Source organism: Drosophila virilis, chromosome 2 (assembly GCF_030788295.1).
Source record: "Drosophila virilis strain 15010-1051.87 chromosome 2, Dvir_AGI_RSII-ME, whole genome shotgun sequence".
NCBI classification, from domain to species: domain Eukaryota; kingdom Metazoa; phylum Arthropoda; class Insecta; order Diptera; family Drosophilidae; genus Drosophila; species Drosophila virilis.
The window spans coordinates 4,153,053-4,166,256 of NC_091544.1; the positions used below are offsets into that span (position 1 = coordinate 4,153,053).

Consider the following 13,204-nt stretch of genomic DNA (forward strand, 5'->3'; position numbering starts at 1 on the left):
TCGCTCCCTGACTTGCCAAGCGGAGAGTGCAGGGCAGCTCGCCTGTTAACAGCACAAAATAATGTAGTTAATCCGTGGTTATACATTAAAAATTTGAAGACCTCGTGCTTATAATACTAGTTATTATTAGTATGCGTTTAGTTTACATTGGGTTTATTGATATCTCAATTTAAGTTCTTGCTACTTAATACAATTGAGATGTTACATTTAAGTTCAATCTATGCAAACCTTTCTGGATGCTCTTTACTTAGCGAAGAGCTGTCTTATGTACGACTTAATCGAGTTGGGGTTAGATTTCTGATACTCAATCATCATCACACATCACAGTACAGTCGAGTATTAGCTTTATTAAATGCCACATATGGAATATAAACTCTGAGAGCTTAAAAAGGACCTAAAAAACGACTACGAGCATTGTTAAAAGACAGATGGTGAGTAGTAAAAGGAATTACAAGAAATTATAAGGAATTATATGGAATTATCGATAGTCTAATAGAAAGAACTCATTGAGAGAATGAAAAAAGTTAATGAATATATATATCTAATATAAATTATAATAATAGATAATCAAAGTCAGGGAATGTATGAAAAACCTACCTGACAAATAAATACATTTTGTGACACCTGACTCACCTCGGAATTATATTGTTTATATTTATTTAGTATAACAATTATATAAAGTTGTTGGAGAACCAGGTTGGTTAATGTTTATGTGGAAAATATTTAGTAAATATCAAATGAAAAGTATACACAAAAAGTAAGGGGTTGCACTCCTTGATAATCGCGCCCTTTTTAAGTGTTCGCTTTAAGCTGTCTGTAAAAGCTTTAAGCATAGATCAGGAAAAAGGATAAGCTACCCCTTTATGCCAGAAAATGTTCATTAACTTTTCTTAGCGTTAAACGTTTGCATATCCAGTTGAGACATAAACGATGTCATCCAACATTTATGCAATACCCAGCCAAGAGTTCTCCCCCTTTTTTTCCTGTGCTCATTCAAGTGGAACCAGTCCAGCTTTGGCTCAGCTCTTCCCCCCCTCAATTATTGCCATAACAAAGAAACAACAAACGAGCGTGGCGGTTGGCTGGAAACAGGATTCGGCTTAGCTGGTAAACGCTTTGCATGCGGCATCTTGGCCCCATCAGATATGCAATTAATTTGGCCATCAACACGGCACAAAGCAATAAGGACTACGCTTTTAACACGCATTGTTCGCGGCCAGCGACCAAATTTAATAATGACTTTAATTTGATTTTAATATTGTGTTGTTCTTGGGGTTTTTTCTGGGGTTCAGCAGGGGGCTTTGCTGGATCTGGGTGGCTGTTCCCGCAGCTTTTTCAATTTGGAACCCAAAAAACTTTTGCCAGCAGGCTGATTGGAGGGCTGTTTGGTCAGATTGTCAGGCTGGCATTTCGCGCGGCATGGCTGGTTAAGCTTTTTGAAATATTTTACCCCATTTAAGGCACCAAAAGGGGCGGTGCGGCATCGAATTCCAGTGTTGCACGCAAAGTGAAAATTCCAGCGACTCAGAAAACCTTTTTGCATTATTAATTTACTTTGATATCAAATTACTTTTGCATGGCGCTGCGTACAGCGGGGTATCAACGGCTTTCAACTTCCTGGCCAGCGGGTCGTCCGGACTCCAAGTTCTGGGCCAATAAATTAAGCTTTATGTGCGGCTAATAGAAAATTTTTACCTGCCTTTTATATGGGCAGCATATGCAAATTGTTGTGCCAGGACATGCCAAGTATCCGTTCGAACACACACACACACACACACGGAAATATACACATACTGTCAGCCACAAACACACACACACACACACTCACATAAATTACACGCTTAAGCAACCAAAGGCCACTGGCAGAAAAATGCAGAAAAAAATGTTTAACCCAACGCAGAACGATTTGCATTGCATGATAAAGGGATGGTAAAAAAAAAAAAGGAAATGAAAGAGCATAATGCAGGGTGTCGTCGGGTGGGTTGGGGTGGGGGGCTGGGGGTAACACTTGGCATCTGGCTAGCAGCGGGCACAATTTATATTGAAATAAGAATATAGAATGGAATATAAGCAAATGGAAGCATTGCGCACCTTTTGCATAAACTTCAAGATTTGAGTGTCCATTTGTGTATGAGTGTGTGTGTGTGTGTGTGTGTGTGCGACAGTGTGGCGTTTGCTTAATGCAAAGGGTTGCGGGTAACAGTTATGGCTAAGGGCAGCTGTCTGCATGTTGGCTTTGGCATAATGTGCACAGCTGTAAAATATGCAACGTTTCTTCTTCTTCTTCTTCTCAGCTGCGTTGACAGCAAACAAAAATAAGAAGAAGACTTTGCACATAATCCACAGAGAACTTTGTTTACTTTAATTGGCCACGCGTTGCGTTGCATGGGCGACTATTTTTAAAAGGGGCTGCAACTAGGTTGAACTAGTTCAATTGGCATGTGGAGCAAAACAAAAGATATGTATGTTAAATAAATGCCAAACATTGAGGAAGACAAATGTCGCTTGCGAAATAAAACACAAAATCGTCTCGATATGTCTTTTTTATGCGAATGTTTGATCGCAACTGACTTCGCGTTCATTTTATGCCTACAAACTAGCGGAGAGGTGGCGTGAAGTTTATGCATGTGTGAGTGAGACAAGAAGTTTATGCATGTGTGAGCGAGACAAAAATTAATTGGACTTGTCAAGCTCTACTTGCAAGCATTAGAGTGGAAGAGGAATAGAAGAATTGGTCGAAGTCGACAAAAACAGAAAATGGCCTTTACTATGCATGCATGTCTGCATGTACGCAAGTGTATCTGCATGTATGCATGTATGTCTGAATGTACGCATGTGTGTCTGCATGTATGCATGCATGTCTGTACATACATGTATGTATCATAGATTATTTTATGAGCTGTTTGAGTTATTGTAAAACTGTTTTGGAGCTAATTTGAAATCATTTGCAAATGAAAATGCTTGCTTTTAAAATTGTACAAAAAATTTGAATTTACTCTGCAAATACTTTGAAGCGTAACATTGTTAAGATGCTAGACAGGGGCATCATACACTTGCCTCTATTATAAATATAAAATCAGAAGTGAACCAGCAGATACGCAGATAGATAGATAGATATTATCAGCATTGGCAGCATTGCACATTGTCATGTATCTAATATCTTAAATCTTTTAAATGAAAGTTTGATTATTCGAAGCATTGATTTCTATAACTTAAAGATTTAGTTTAATTCTAACGATTGCACAATTAAATTGCAAAGCACACAAAATTGATGAAGCATTTAGGAAATTAAATACTGTGCTGGAATTAAATTCAATATGTCATGCCTGAAGACTCTCAGGTACTTTAGGTCTCATAGCAACAGGCACTCAAACCCTCAATGACCATTCGGAGTATCTAAAATTTCAAAATTAAACCTACTCGAGTTACATTACATCAAGCGTACCCACACCACTTGCCGGAAATTACCGCATATGAACTCAACATTGGGCTGGGTTGCCATGGCGCCAAGATTTCATTTGCTTCGACAGCTCTGTTTGCTGATTAAGGTCCACTTAAGGCCTGCTTAGTCCGTGTTAACAAACCTGCTTTGGTAGCACGTAATTGCCACTTAGCAGACTATAAATAAGTTTCTAATTTGATTTTACAATAAGCTAAGGCTCGATAAATTTAGAATCGAGCAGGTGGCCTTTGTAAGCACGCAACCGAATAATTTGCTCTATATTTAAATGCTTTTGTTTCTGGCATTTATTTATACACATACATATGTTGCATACGTAACATATACAACATACATACAAATCTACACAACATTCGGCAATTGCCCTTTGAATTCAAAATATTTACTGAACCCTTCCTCTCTTCATCCATATCTGAAAACTTGACAGCCTGAACTTTCTATAGGTTATATATATGCTCGACAAAATACTTGATTGGATAATGCAAGTCTAAGGTTTTTAGATACCAGTCGGGAGTGTTCGAAAAGGAGATACGTTGAACCCAATGCAGAGCTGCCGATTACTGTGAACACTTATTCCTTGATTAACTTCGGACTTTATTGTCCGATCTGCACGAATCGCTGTTAATCGATATTGTTCAAGTGGAAGGCATAAGATATGTATGTATATATGTCGAAGTCCTAGAATTCTATGTCTAGATTTTGTAGCTCCTGAGACAGACATGGATCGAGTAAGCTCGTCAAACTGATTAAGAGTATTAGGTATATAACTTAATGGGTTCCTTTTAGCACATTAAACCTTTTTTTTTTACCAGTTTTTAATAGGTTCGGGGAATAAAAAAAAACGGAATACTCGTTACATGGACTTTGAAAAAATGCGCCTCTGAGGCGTATGAGCAATAATCTGTTAAAATTCAAATGATTTGATAAATTATTTTGAATAATTTGTATTCCGCCTGCGCTGTATGTATGTGTATGTATGCATGTGTACTTAGTTACACACATATACATAGAAATGTTTTGTTAACTGAATGTCAAATTCCAGCGCAGTTTATTAGACCTGCTTCGGGGCTTTGGCTGCTGTCAGCTTTCGCTAGGTGCCACATCCATCAAATTTGCCGCTGACTGAGTGACTGACTGTCTGGCTGACTAACGCAGACTGCCTCAACGTCAAAGCACACACATACACAGGGAGAGAGAGAGAGAGAGAGAGAGAGAGAGAGGGAGAGAGAGAGACGGGGGAGATGGACAGGCTGATGGCTTGGCACTGACAAACATTTGCTGGAGTGGCAGCCACATCTGCGCCTGAAGCTGCATTTTTGTGCAAACTCAATTAATTTTAAACGCCGCCAACTACTTAATACTTAATAGCCATGATGAGCCAGCAGTTCCTTCAGTGAATTGCACTCCTGATTTATGGATGGCTGCCATCTGCCATCTGCAGTAGAAGTTCCAGCCGGCTCGTACGCAGCTCTAATTTGGCACTTAAATGCAACGACGTGCGTGGGACCCCAACTGACTTATGTGTGTGTGTGTGTGTGTGTGTGTGTGAGTGTTTTTATAAGTATATGTGTAGGCATATGCACACGTTTCATAGTGGCTCGGAACTGCCATGTTATAGATTCCCATCACGCGCCACAAAATGCCGTTACGTGTTTGCCGCCTTCATCGAGGAGAACGACGACAATGTCGATGCCGAAGGTGTCTCCCAGTGGATTATATGGCTCGTGGCTGCGGCCGTGTGGCTGCGTCCAGCCGTGTCCCTGTCGCTGGCATATTCAATATTTGCTGCGCCCAGGCAACTGTAACCACAGCCAACAACAACAACAATAACAAGAATAACGGGAACAACTATAACTGCATTTATATACAGTTTGACGGGCCGCCCGAAAGTATGCTGCATTCAATTTACGCTACTCATGACCACAACCCCCGCAAAATGCTCCACGAAATTGATGCGGCGCATCAGCTCGCCTCCTGCTGTAAATGAGTGAAGCGTGCAACAGCGAGTACTCGAATGTGGTTTGAGTTGCATAACATAACACAACATATCCATAAGCGAGTACTCGAATGTGGTTTGAGTTGTGTCTTGCCGCGAATTTATTGTTCTATCGCATTTGGCTTTCGGACACGCATCGCATTTTTGTCGCCCTGCAAATTTTGCGATACGTAGGCTCAGGTTCTTAAACGCATTTTGATTTACCACCAAAATGTGAACTCACAAGTTGAGTGTGCTCGACTGCGAAATACCCCACACTGCTGACTCAATATAATATATAGGCTTATAGCATTATGCTGTGAAGTTTTAAATATACATTCAAAACAAATTCAAAAGCTTCTCAAGCAACAAGTCCATTAAACGATTTATACTATATAATATTAAATCGTATACTATTGCTATTTTTGGCACTTGCTAAAAGGTTAGCTTTTCTCAAGATACAAAGCTAAGGCTAGATTAGAGAGATACAACACAGCTTAATCTAATCATATTTTGTGCACAAAGTTGGCTCAATATAAGTTTTCTAGGAAAAGTCGATTCCAGAGTCTATAACTTAGTCTGTTATCCCTAGATTTGAATATCTATTAGTTGTATGTATGTATCAAGTCTAAGTATCGAAGATACATATGTATATGTATATATCTGATGTAGAAGATACTTATATCTATGGTAGTAGATACATATGTACATCTAAGTGTAGATATTAATATTAGTTGGTATCACTTGAACCCTTTAATAGCATTGTCTGTTGATTTCCCAGTGCATTTCCCATTTTCCACAATTACTTTCAATTGGTTTTCACTCGGGTTCGTTTCAACAGATTTTCAATTGCACATTGTTAGCATTTGTTGTACTTGAATTGACTCAACTGAAACCACCAATTTCACCCCCCTCCACCCCTCTGCGCCACGCCTCCACAATTGCTGCGGTCCGCTGTCTTGCTCTCTGCTCTCTGCTCTCTGCTTTCTGCCATTCTCTGTTCTAATTGAAATGTTCGTCGGTGCAGCTTAATTTCTGCGCCGCGGCACATTTTCGTTATCAGTTAACGCAGCATACAAAAGAAAACAAACAGAACAAAAAGAGCTAACCAGACAATAACGGTAACAGAGACTGCGATGACCAGGGAAGTGCCGCTGACGACTCTCGCAAACTGGTTTTGTCAGTTGCAATGTTCCGCCAAGGGTCTGCGGGGGCGGGTCATGCAGGGGCACAAGGAAGTGGAAGACTTAACTAAATAAATTGAAGGGCAACAGCTGCCTGAAGGAGTCGACCAAACTAAGTAATGGAACAATATGGAATTGGAACAGATCGACAGTGGCGTGGCTTCCAAATCTAAAAAAAGGGCTCAAGTGTCTGAGTGTCTTGCCTCTCGACTGGCCAAGCAAAACTTTGTTATTATACTCTGTAAACAGGTATATGAAATATGTGCAAATTCAGATGTGTGATATCATAAAGTATACGTTAATCCAGAATATATAACTTTTTGGATAACCCCCATCAAGGTAAATGCAACTCATTTATTGTTATATTTATGCTTTAATAATTTCATAAGGATCGGACAATAAAGACCGATGCTAATCACGGCAGCTCAGCTCAGGGTATCTCTTAGTCGTACACTCCCAAACAGTGTGTGAGCAATATTTTCAGATTGAGGCTAGCGCTCGTAACTTAACCCCCCTCATAGCAAATGCCACTGCAGACGCCTCTTTTGGCAGTCTACGCAGATTTGCTTACACCAGTTGCAAAATATAGTACAACAAGCTGAGCAAAGCATGCAAACTGGAGAGCGCTAACATTTTGCAGCTGGTGTAAGCGAAATTTGAAGACGCGGAATTGGTCCCAGGGGTCGAAGATATGAAACAAAACAATAATCGGCAAAGAAAGATCGAACCCAATCGCCGTTGCACGTTGTTGTGCTCGCCGCGTAAATCAGTTGAAGCCGAAACGTCGTCGCTAGCGGAGCGCGTTTTCCACTCGGAAGCGAGTACAGACCAGGGTTAACATCAAACGACATTGGCATTCAAGTGTGCAATTGATAGACGGGCGCTAATTGCCCTCCGCCCTCTTCCTCCTGCTGCTGCTCCACCTTATCGCTGGCATTCAACTTAGGCATAAATATTTAAGAGGTCATCCGGGTCAAGTGCTCTAAATTGAGAGTGAAAGAGTCAAGATGGGGCACATACTCTGGCTGCTGCTGCTGCTGCTGTGGCCAGTTGCTGCCAGATCGGAGTCCACGTGCGGTTCACTGGAGCTGCGACAGCTTGCGGATTTCCACAAATTGCGCAACTGCAGCATTGTCGTCGGGCACGTGCGCATTGCGCACCTGCAGCTGCCCAGCGATGTGAATCTCGCTCAGCTGCGCAGCGAGATAACGGAAATCAGCGACTATCTAATGATCTATCGCTGCTCCGGGCTGCTTACTCTGGAGTCCATATTTCCCAAGCTGCGTCTGATACGCGGCCGGAAGCAGCTCTTCGATCAGTATGCCCTCACCGTCTACGAGAATCGCAATCTGCGGGAGCTGGGTCTGCTGGCGCTGTTGCGCATCCAGGACGGCTACATTCGCATCGAAAGTAATCCCATGCTTTGCTTCGTGCAGACCGTGGACTGGATTTATCTACTCGGCAACCCTGCAACGCAGCATTTCTCCATAAAGGTGGAATTATATATTTCATTTTAATTCTCTTTGAAAGTCTCCCTTAAATAGGGAGCTTGTTCTATTCGTAAACTGAAGCCCCAAACATCTCTGGAAGATGTCTCTCACAGTCATGTGAATGTGTTTATAACCTGAACCCATTTAAGGAGAAGAAGGAAGCATTCTTGATTAGTCCGTCCGTTCGCCCGTCCGTCCGTCTGTTACATACGCAAGGATCTCAGAACCTAAGGGAGCTCGAAATTTTGATAGTAGGTCCTTTTAGTACGAGTTTGTTTCCGATTATCGATAACTTGTCCCGTTGCCAAGTAATCGATAAAAATCGATATAAAAATCCTGATTCTTGAGCAAATATCTTAGGATTTTGGAGCTAGAGTTTACTATGCGATTAATAATAATATTATAAAAAATAATTTGTATACATTTTAATCATTGTATATATTTTGTTTTCATTCCAAGCACAACAAATCACCGAATCATTGTCCTGTTTGCGGTGGGCTCTCCGCCGATTATTCCTATCGTTCCAATTTCACCAGACACTGCTGGAACACGAAGGCGGCCCAGCTACGTTTTGAGCCGCCCCGAACCAAGGATTGTCCCGAGAAGTGTGGCCGCAATGGCTGTGATGCTGCTGGGAAATGCTGCGAGCCCAGTTGCATAACGGGCTGTTCGATTGAGAACTGCTCCCTTTGTGGCAACTATCAGCGGAACGGTCGCTGTGTGGAGCAGTGCATTGCCAGCTATGAGCTGGACAAGCGGCTGTGCATCTCGGATAGGGAATGTCGTCAGCTGAAGCTGATTCCATTGACGCGTGGTTATCGCTGCGTGGATCACTGTCCAGACAATCACAAGCCAGTAAACGACACCCATGGACTGCTGCAATGCCAGCTGGAGTGCAGAGGTGTGTTCCATGTGAAGAGGCAGGCGGATCTGGAGCCGCTGCAGGACTGTGTGACTCTCAATGGATCGCTGATTATCGAGCTGGTGAACATAAAGGGTAATCAAGCTGAACTTTAATTAATATACGAATAATAATTTAATTTGGCTATTTCAGAAAAAATTGTCTCTGCTCTAGAGCAAACCTTAGGCAGCATTAAAGAGATTACCGGCTATTTAAAGGTCCTACACTCGGCCCAGCTCATGTCGCTGACCTTCCTCAAGAACTTGGATACTATACGTGGCGATCAGCTAATTGAAAACAAGTAAGTTGTCTTTTTTGGAATGTTAGAGATCTGCTTCGCACATTAAGTTTATCGATAGCTTACTACGTTATTCCGAAATCGATAAGTATCGATTTTTAGCTCATGTTGCTAATCGATAAATAGTAAGGAGTATTTTTTGGAATGTTAGAGATCTGTTCGGCATATTAAGTTTATCGATAGCTTTTTTCGGTTTTTCCGAAATCGATAAGTATCGATTCTTAGCTCAGGATTCTGTGTGGTACGCTATATGCATGTATAGAAGGAAGCTAAACGAGCTACAAGGTATTTCCTAGTCGGATACCCTTGGCTAAAGCGCACTTATTGTTAATTGAAGCCCTCAGTTGATGAGTTTAATTGATGACAAATTCGAAAGTGGAATTTTCTAATATTAAAAGGTAGTTGAACATTTTCGTTACATATATTAATGGAATTCTCATGTTTGCAATTGGAAATGGGAAATTAAGCCAATTGGTCAAATTGATGGCTGTCATCGATATTATATATTTTTAATATATGTTTTTTTAACGATTCTATAGCATGTTACAGATATTCACATTGGGGTAATTAAAAGGGGCAGAAATTATTCAATTGATCTTAATCCCAAAACTTCCCCTCTCAGATACGCTCTGTTCGTTGTGAACAATTACTATATGGAGCACATTTGGCCAGCTAATCGTCAGGTGGCCATACAACGTGGCGGCATATGCTTTCATTTGAATCCACGGCTGTGCTATGAGAAAATCCTTAAGCTGCAGCCCTCACTGAAAAGTGTGCGCAAGATATCCATAGCGGATGTGTCGCCCAACTCGAATGGGGAGCGTGTCATATGCGGGGATGCGGTGCGCACACTGGACGCACAGGTTGAGGATATTAATTCGACGGCGGTTCGCATTGCGGTTGACTTTATGAAATGCGAGGATATGGAAACATTGATCGGCTACTCGTATCACTATATGGAAGCGCCGCAGGGCAATATCACCATGTACGATGGTCGCCACGGCTGCGGACATGATGAGTAAGAGGGCAGAACCAGCTATTCAAGGTGAATTCTAATTATTTGTATTCCATTAGCTGGCTTATGGACGTCTCGCCAAGCAGGAATCGACGTCACGTCATTTCCAATCTTAAGCCCTATACACGATATGCATATTTTGTTAAGACCCTCACACGCACCGATTACCACATGCAGGTGGATGCATACTCCAAGATTCTGTACTTCCACACGCTGGCCAGCAAGCCGAGTCCTGTGAGTCGCCTCCATGGCAGCTCGGAGCATAGCACACAGATTGTGGGTGGTCGTATTTATATTTTTGCTTAAATGTTGCTCATCTATTTACTGCGCTTTTAGATGGTTTACTGGTGGCCACCGCGTCGTCCCAATGGTGTTATATCCAAGTACTTTGTTAGCTTTGAGCTGCACAATCTGACCAAGCCGGAGGCCAGCAACAAGAACTATTCCACGTTCAAGGCGTGCAACAGTTGCGATTTGGACTGCGTCTGCAATGATCTGGTGGCGTACGACTCGGGACCACAGCCGGAGGATGAGAGCTACTACAACAAGGAGCAGATAACATATGAGGATGCTCTGCCCAATCTCATATATGTTTCGTAAGCAATCCTTAATTGATATTGTCTCATCAGTTTGTGTGATGCCTGTGTTCGTTTTACAGACGCAAAATGAAAATGAAGAAGGAAAAGTTTAACAAGGTCAAGGACTTTGAGGATCTTATAGCCGGGCCCAAGCCAGTCGCAGCTGTGGAAAGTACCAGCACTATAGCTCCAGAAACTGCGTTGGCCGACAACAGCTCGCTGGCAAGTGCCAGCAATTTTTCGGCAATAGCTGAAGAGGCATCCAAAAATTATGAACTCTATCGCCAGTTCATGGAGGAACGGATGCGTCAGGTGCAGGATACGGGCATAGCCGACTTTCTGATCAGCCATCCGCTGCCCAAATGCAACGATGCCAATGCCTCGGTAAGCTACCAGCTGGAGCAGAAATGTATCATCGCGGAAGAGCCAAAAGGTGCCAGTGTACCTGGTACACAGAATTCTTATAAGCTGACCAACCTGCAGCCCGATCAGTACTATCGCATTTCGGTTCGAGCTTGTGTGGATGGCGTCATCAATGGCTGCTCCAATCCAGCAGAGATGATCCTGAAGACCATCAGCGTGCAGGTGGAGCAGTTTATGAATGGCCAATGAAGGGCAATGTCTCATGGTCAATAATAATGATGTATATAAGATTTAATTATCCATTTGAATGTAATCATTTTTTGTATGTTTAAGTCTTACCTAAAATGACAGTGGGAAGTGTATATTTCTCTCGGAGAGATTTAAATATTTATTTCCAAATGTGCTCCATCTGAGCCAAGTGATATTCGTAGTCTATGTATGAGATGCGTGAAATGTTAAAATGTGTTTGCGAAAGTTCCTTCGAATATAAATTTAAATCAGAAATACTATCCATGGTAATTTGACTTTATAGCACGACAAGCTTTTAAAGTCTTAACACTTATTTAGAGCTGGGCGTAGCCGCAAAATCCTGGGCACGCACACACACACAGATATAGAGCTTTAATCCGCACTCGGTGCGTTTGGCAGGGCCTGATTCTTGATATTTTGCAACTCGGCATAACGGTTTCGGGGGGCTCAACAATAAGCCTACGCAAACTAACAACAGCAACAACACCTGCGTCTGCCCTTAGATTCAAAAATACAGCACCTAACTACAGCACACTCCACTTGCTGCCACTCACCTGTGCTCCTCTACCTTCACTTTCTATTTTTTTTCATACCTTTAACCCATGGTGAGTGGCTGAAAGGGTATATTGGTTTTGCATGTGACGGGCAGCAGGAAGTACGAATAGCTGAGTCGATGCAGAAAATTTGTGTTTCCGTCTGTTGACCTCGGAATCTATATAATCTATAATCTACTTTCGATTTCCCCATTTTGAAAGGTAGAAGTATCCATGGCTATTTTTTATATATACACACATTTGGCTACCATTTTGAATTTCCGATGAGAATCGGACCATGTGCATATAATGAAGGCAGGGGAAATGCGGGCGACTCGTCGCAGAGTATCAGCTAGTCGGGCATACCCGCCTATTTCTCTGTAGCTTGTTGTTAGTTGTATGCGTTGTCAGTTGCAAACGTTCAACTCATGACACTTAATATGCAAATATGCCAGAGAAGAGAGAGAGCTTTAAACTTTAAAACTCTGCCGAAAACTAAAAATAATCCCGAGTCCTGAACGAGGCAAAAACCAGGACGCGCAGCGATGGGTCCACAGTCGTGTTGAGTACGTGTCATGTGTCGCCTTGTTTGTGGTGAACTCTGGAACTCAGCAGGAAACTTGCACGGAACGTGTCCCACTAGATGGCGCAACCGGCCTTGATTGACGAAGGAGCAAGTGCCGGAACGGGCCACATTGTTTGCACGAAAGGGATTTGCACTTGGCGCTGACAGCGAAACCACAATGTCTTTCAGTTTTCAGGTTTCAAGTCTCAGAATTTTCGCTGTTCGTCGTGCTTTTAAAGCTCTATTCCGGCTGCCTCAAGGCAAATCCTAAACCAATTGTATTTCAATATTTCAATGTCTTGGCGCTGTTGCTTTTGCTGTTGCGCCATTTTGCGCACACTTCCGTGCTGTGCTTCTCGTTATCCTTGCACTCGTTTATTATCAATGCACTGCCAGGGCAAGCACTTTGCACCGTGTGTGCGAGCTTGTGTCGTGGCTGAGGTGTTGCCGTCAGTCACTCGGTTGGACAATTTAACTGAGTGCTTCGCCGTGTGTGCACTTCAATTGTCCTTGCAACACGCCAAAGTGTCGACATCGACAGCGCTTTTCAGTTCGCCTTCTTTTCTGCCCGACCAGGATTTGCTTCTGACCAC

The 13,204-nt window shown here is 42.4% G+C and overlaps 1 protein-coding gene across 1 annotated transcript; it reads left to right on the plus strand.

The window, feature by feature from the left end:
* The first annotated feature begins 7,363 nt into the window (after positions 1-7,363).
* Sdr (Secreted decoy of InR) lies at positions 7,364-11,773 on the plus strand. Its single transcript, XM_002054842.4, has 7 exons — positions 7,364-8,112; positions 8,569-9,106; positions 9,164-9,311; positions 9,931-10,326; positions 10,383-10,599; positions 10,660-10,919; positions 10,982-11,773. The coding sequence occupies exons 1-7, from the start codon at positions 7,627-7,629 to the stop codon at positions 11,511-11,513; spliced, it is 2,577 nt and encodes an 858-aa protein (XP_002054878.1). The 5' UTR covers positions 7,364-7,626; the 3' UTR covers positions 11,514-11,773.
* The last annotated feature ends 1,431 nt before the right edge of the window (positions 11,774-13,204 follow it).

What these genes read in the sequence shown, in the direction of transcription:
- Sdr (XM_002054842.4), top strand. Translation starts at nt 7,627, where the DNA reads ATGGGGCACATACTCTGGCTGCTGCTGCTGCTGCTGTGGCCAGTTGCT. An exon ending in GATCAGCTAATTGAAAACAA is followed by an intron (nt 9,312 to 9,930) that starts GTAAGTTGTCTT and finishes TTCCCCTCTCAG; the next exon opens with ATACGCTCTGTTCGTTGTGA. An exon ending in CCCAATCTCATATATGTTTC is followed by an intron (nt 10,920 to 10,981) that starts GTAAGCAATCCT and finishes TTCGTTTTACAG; the next exon opens with ACGCAAAATGAAAATGAAGA.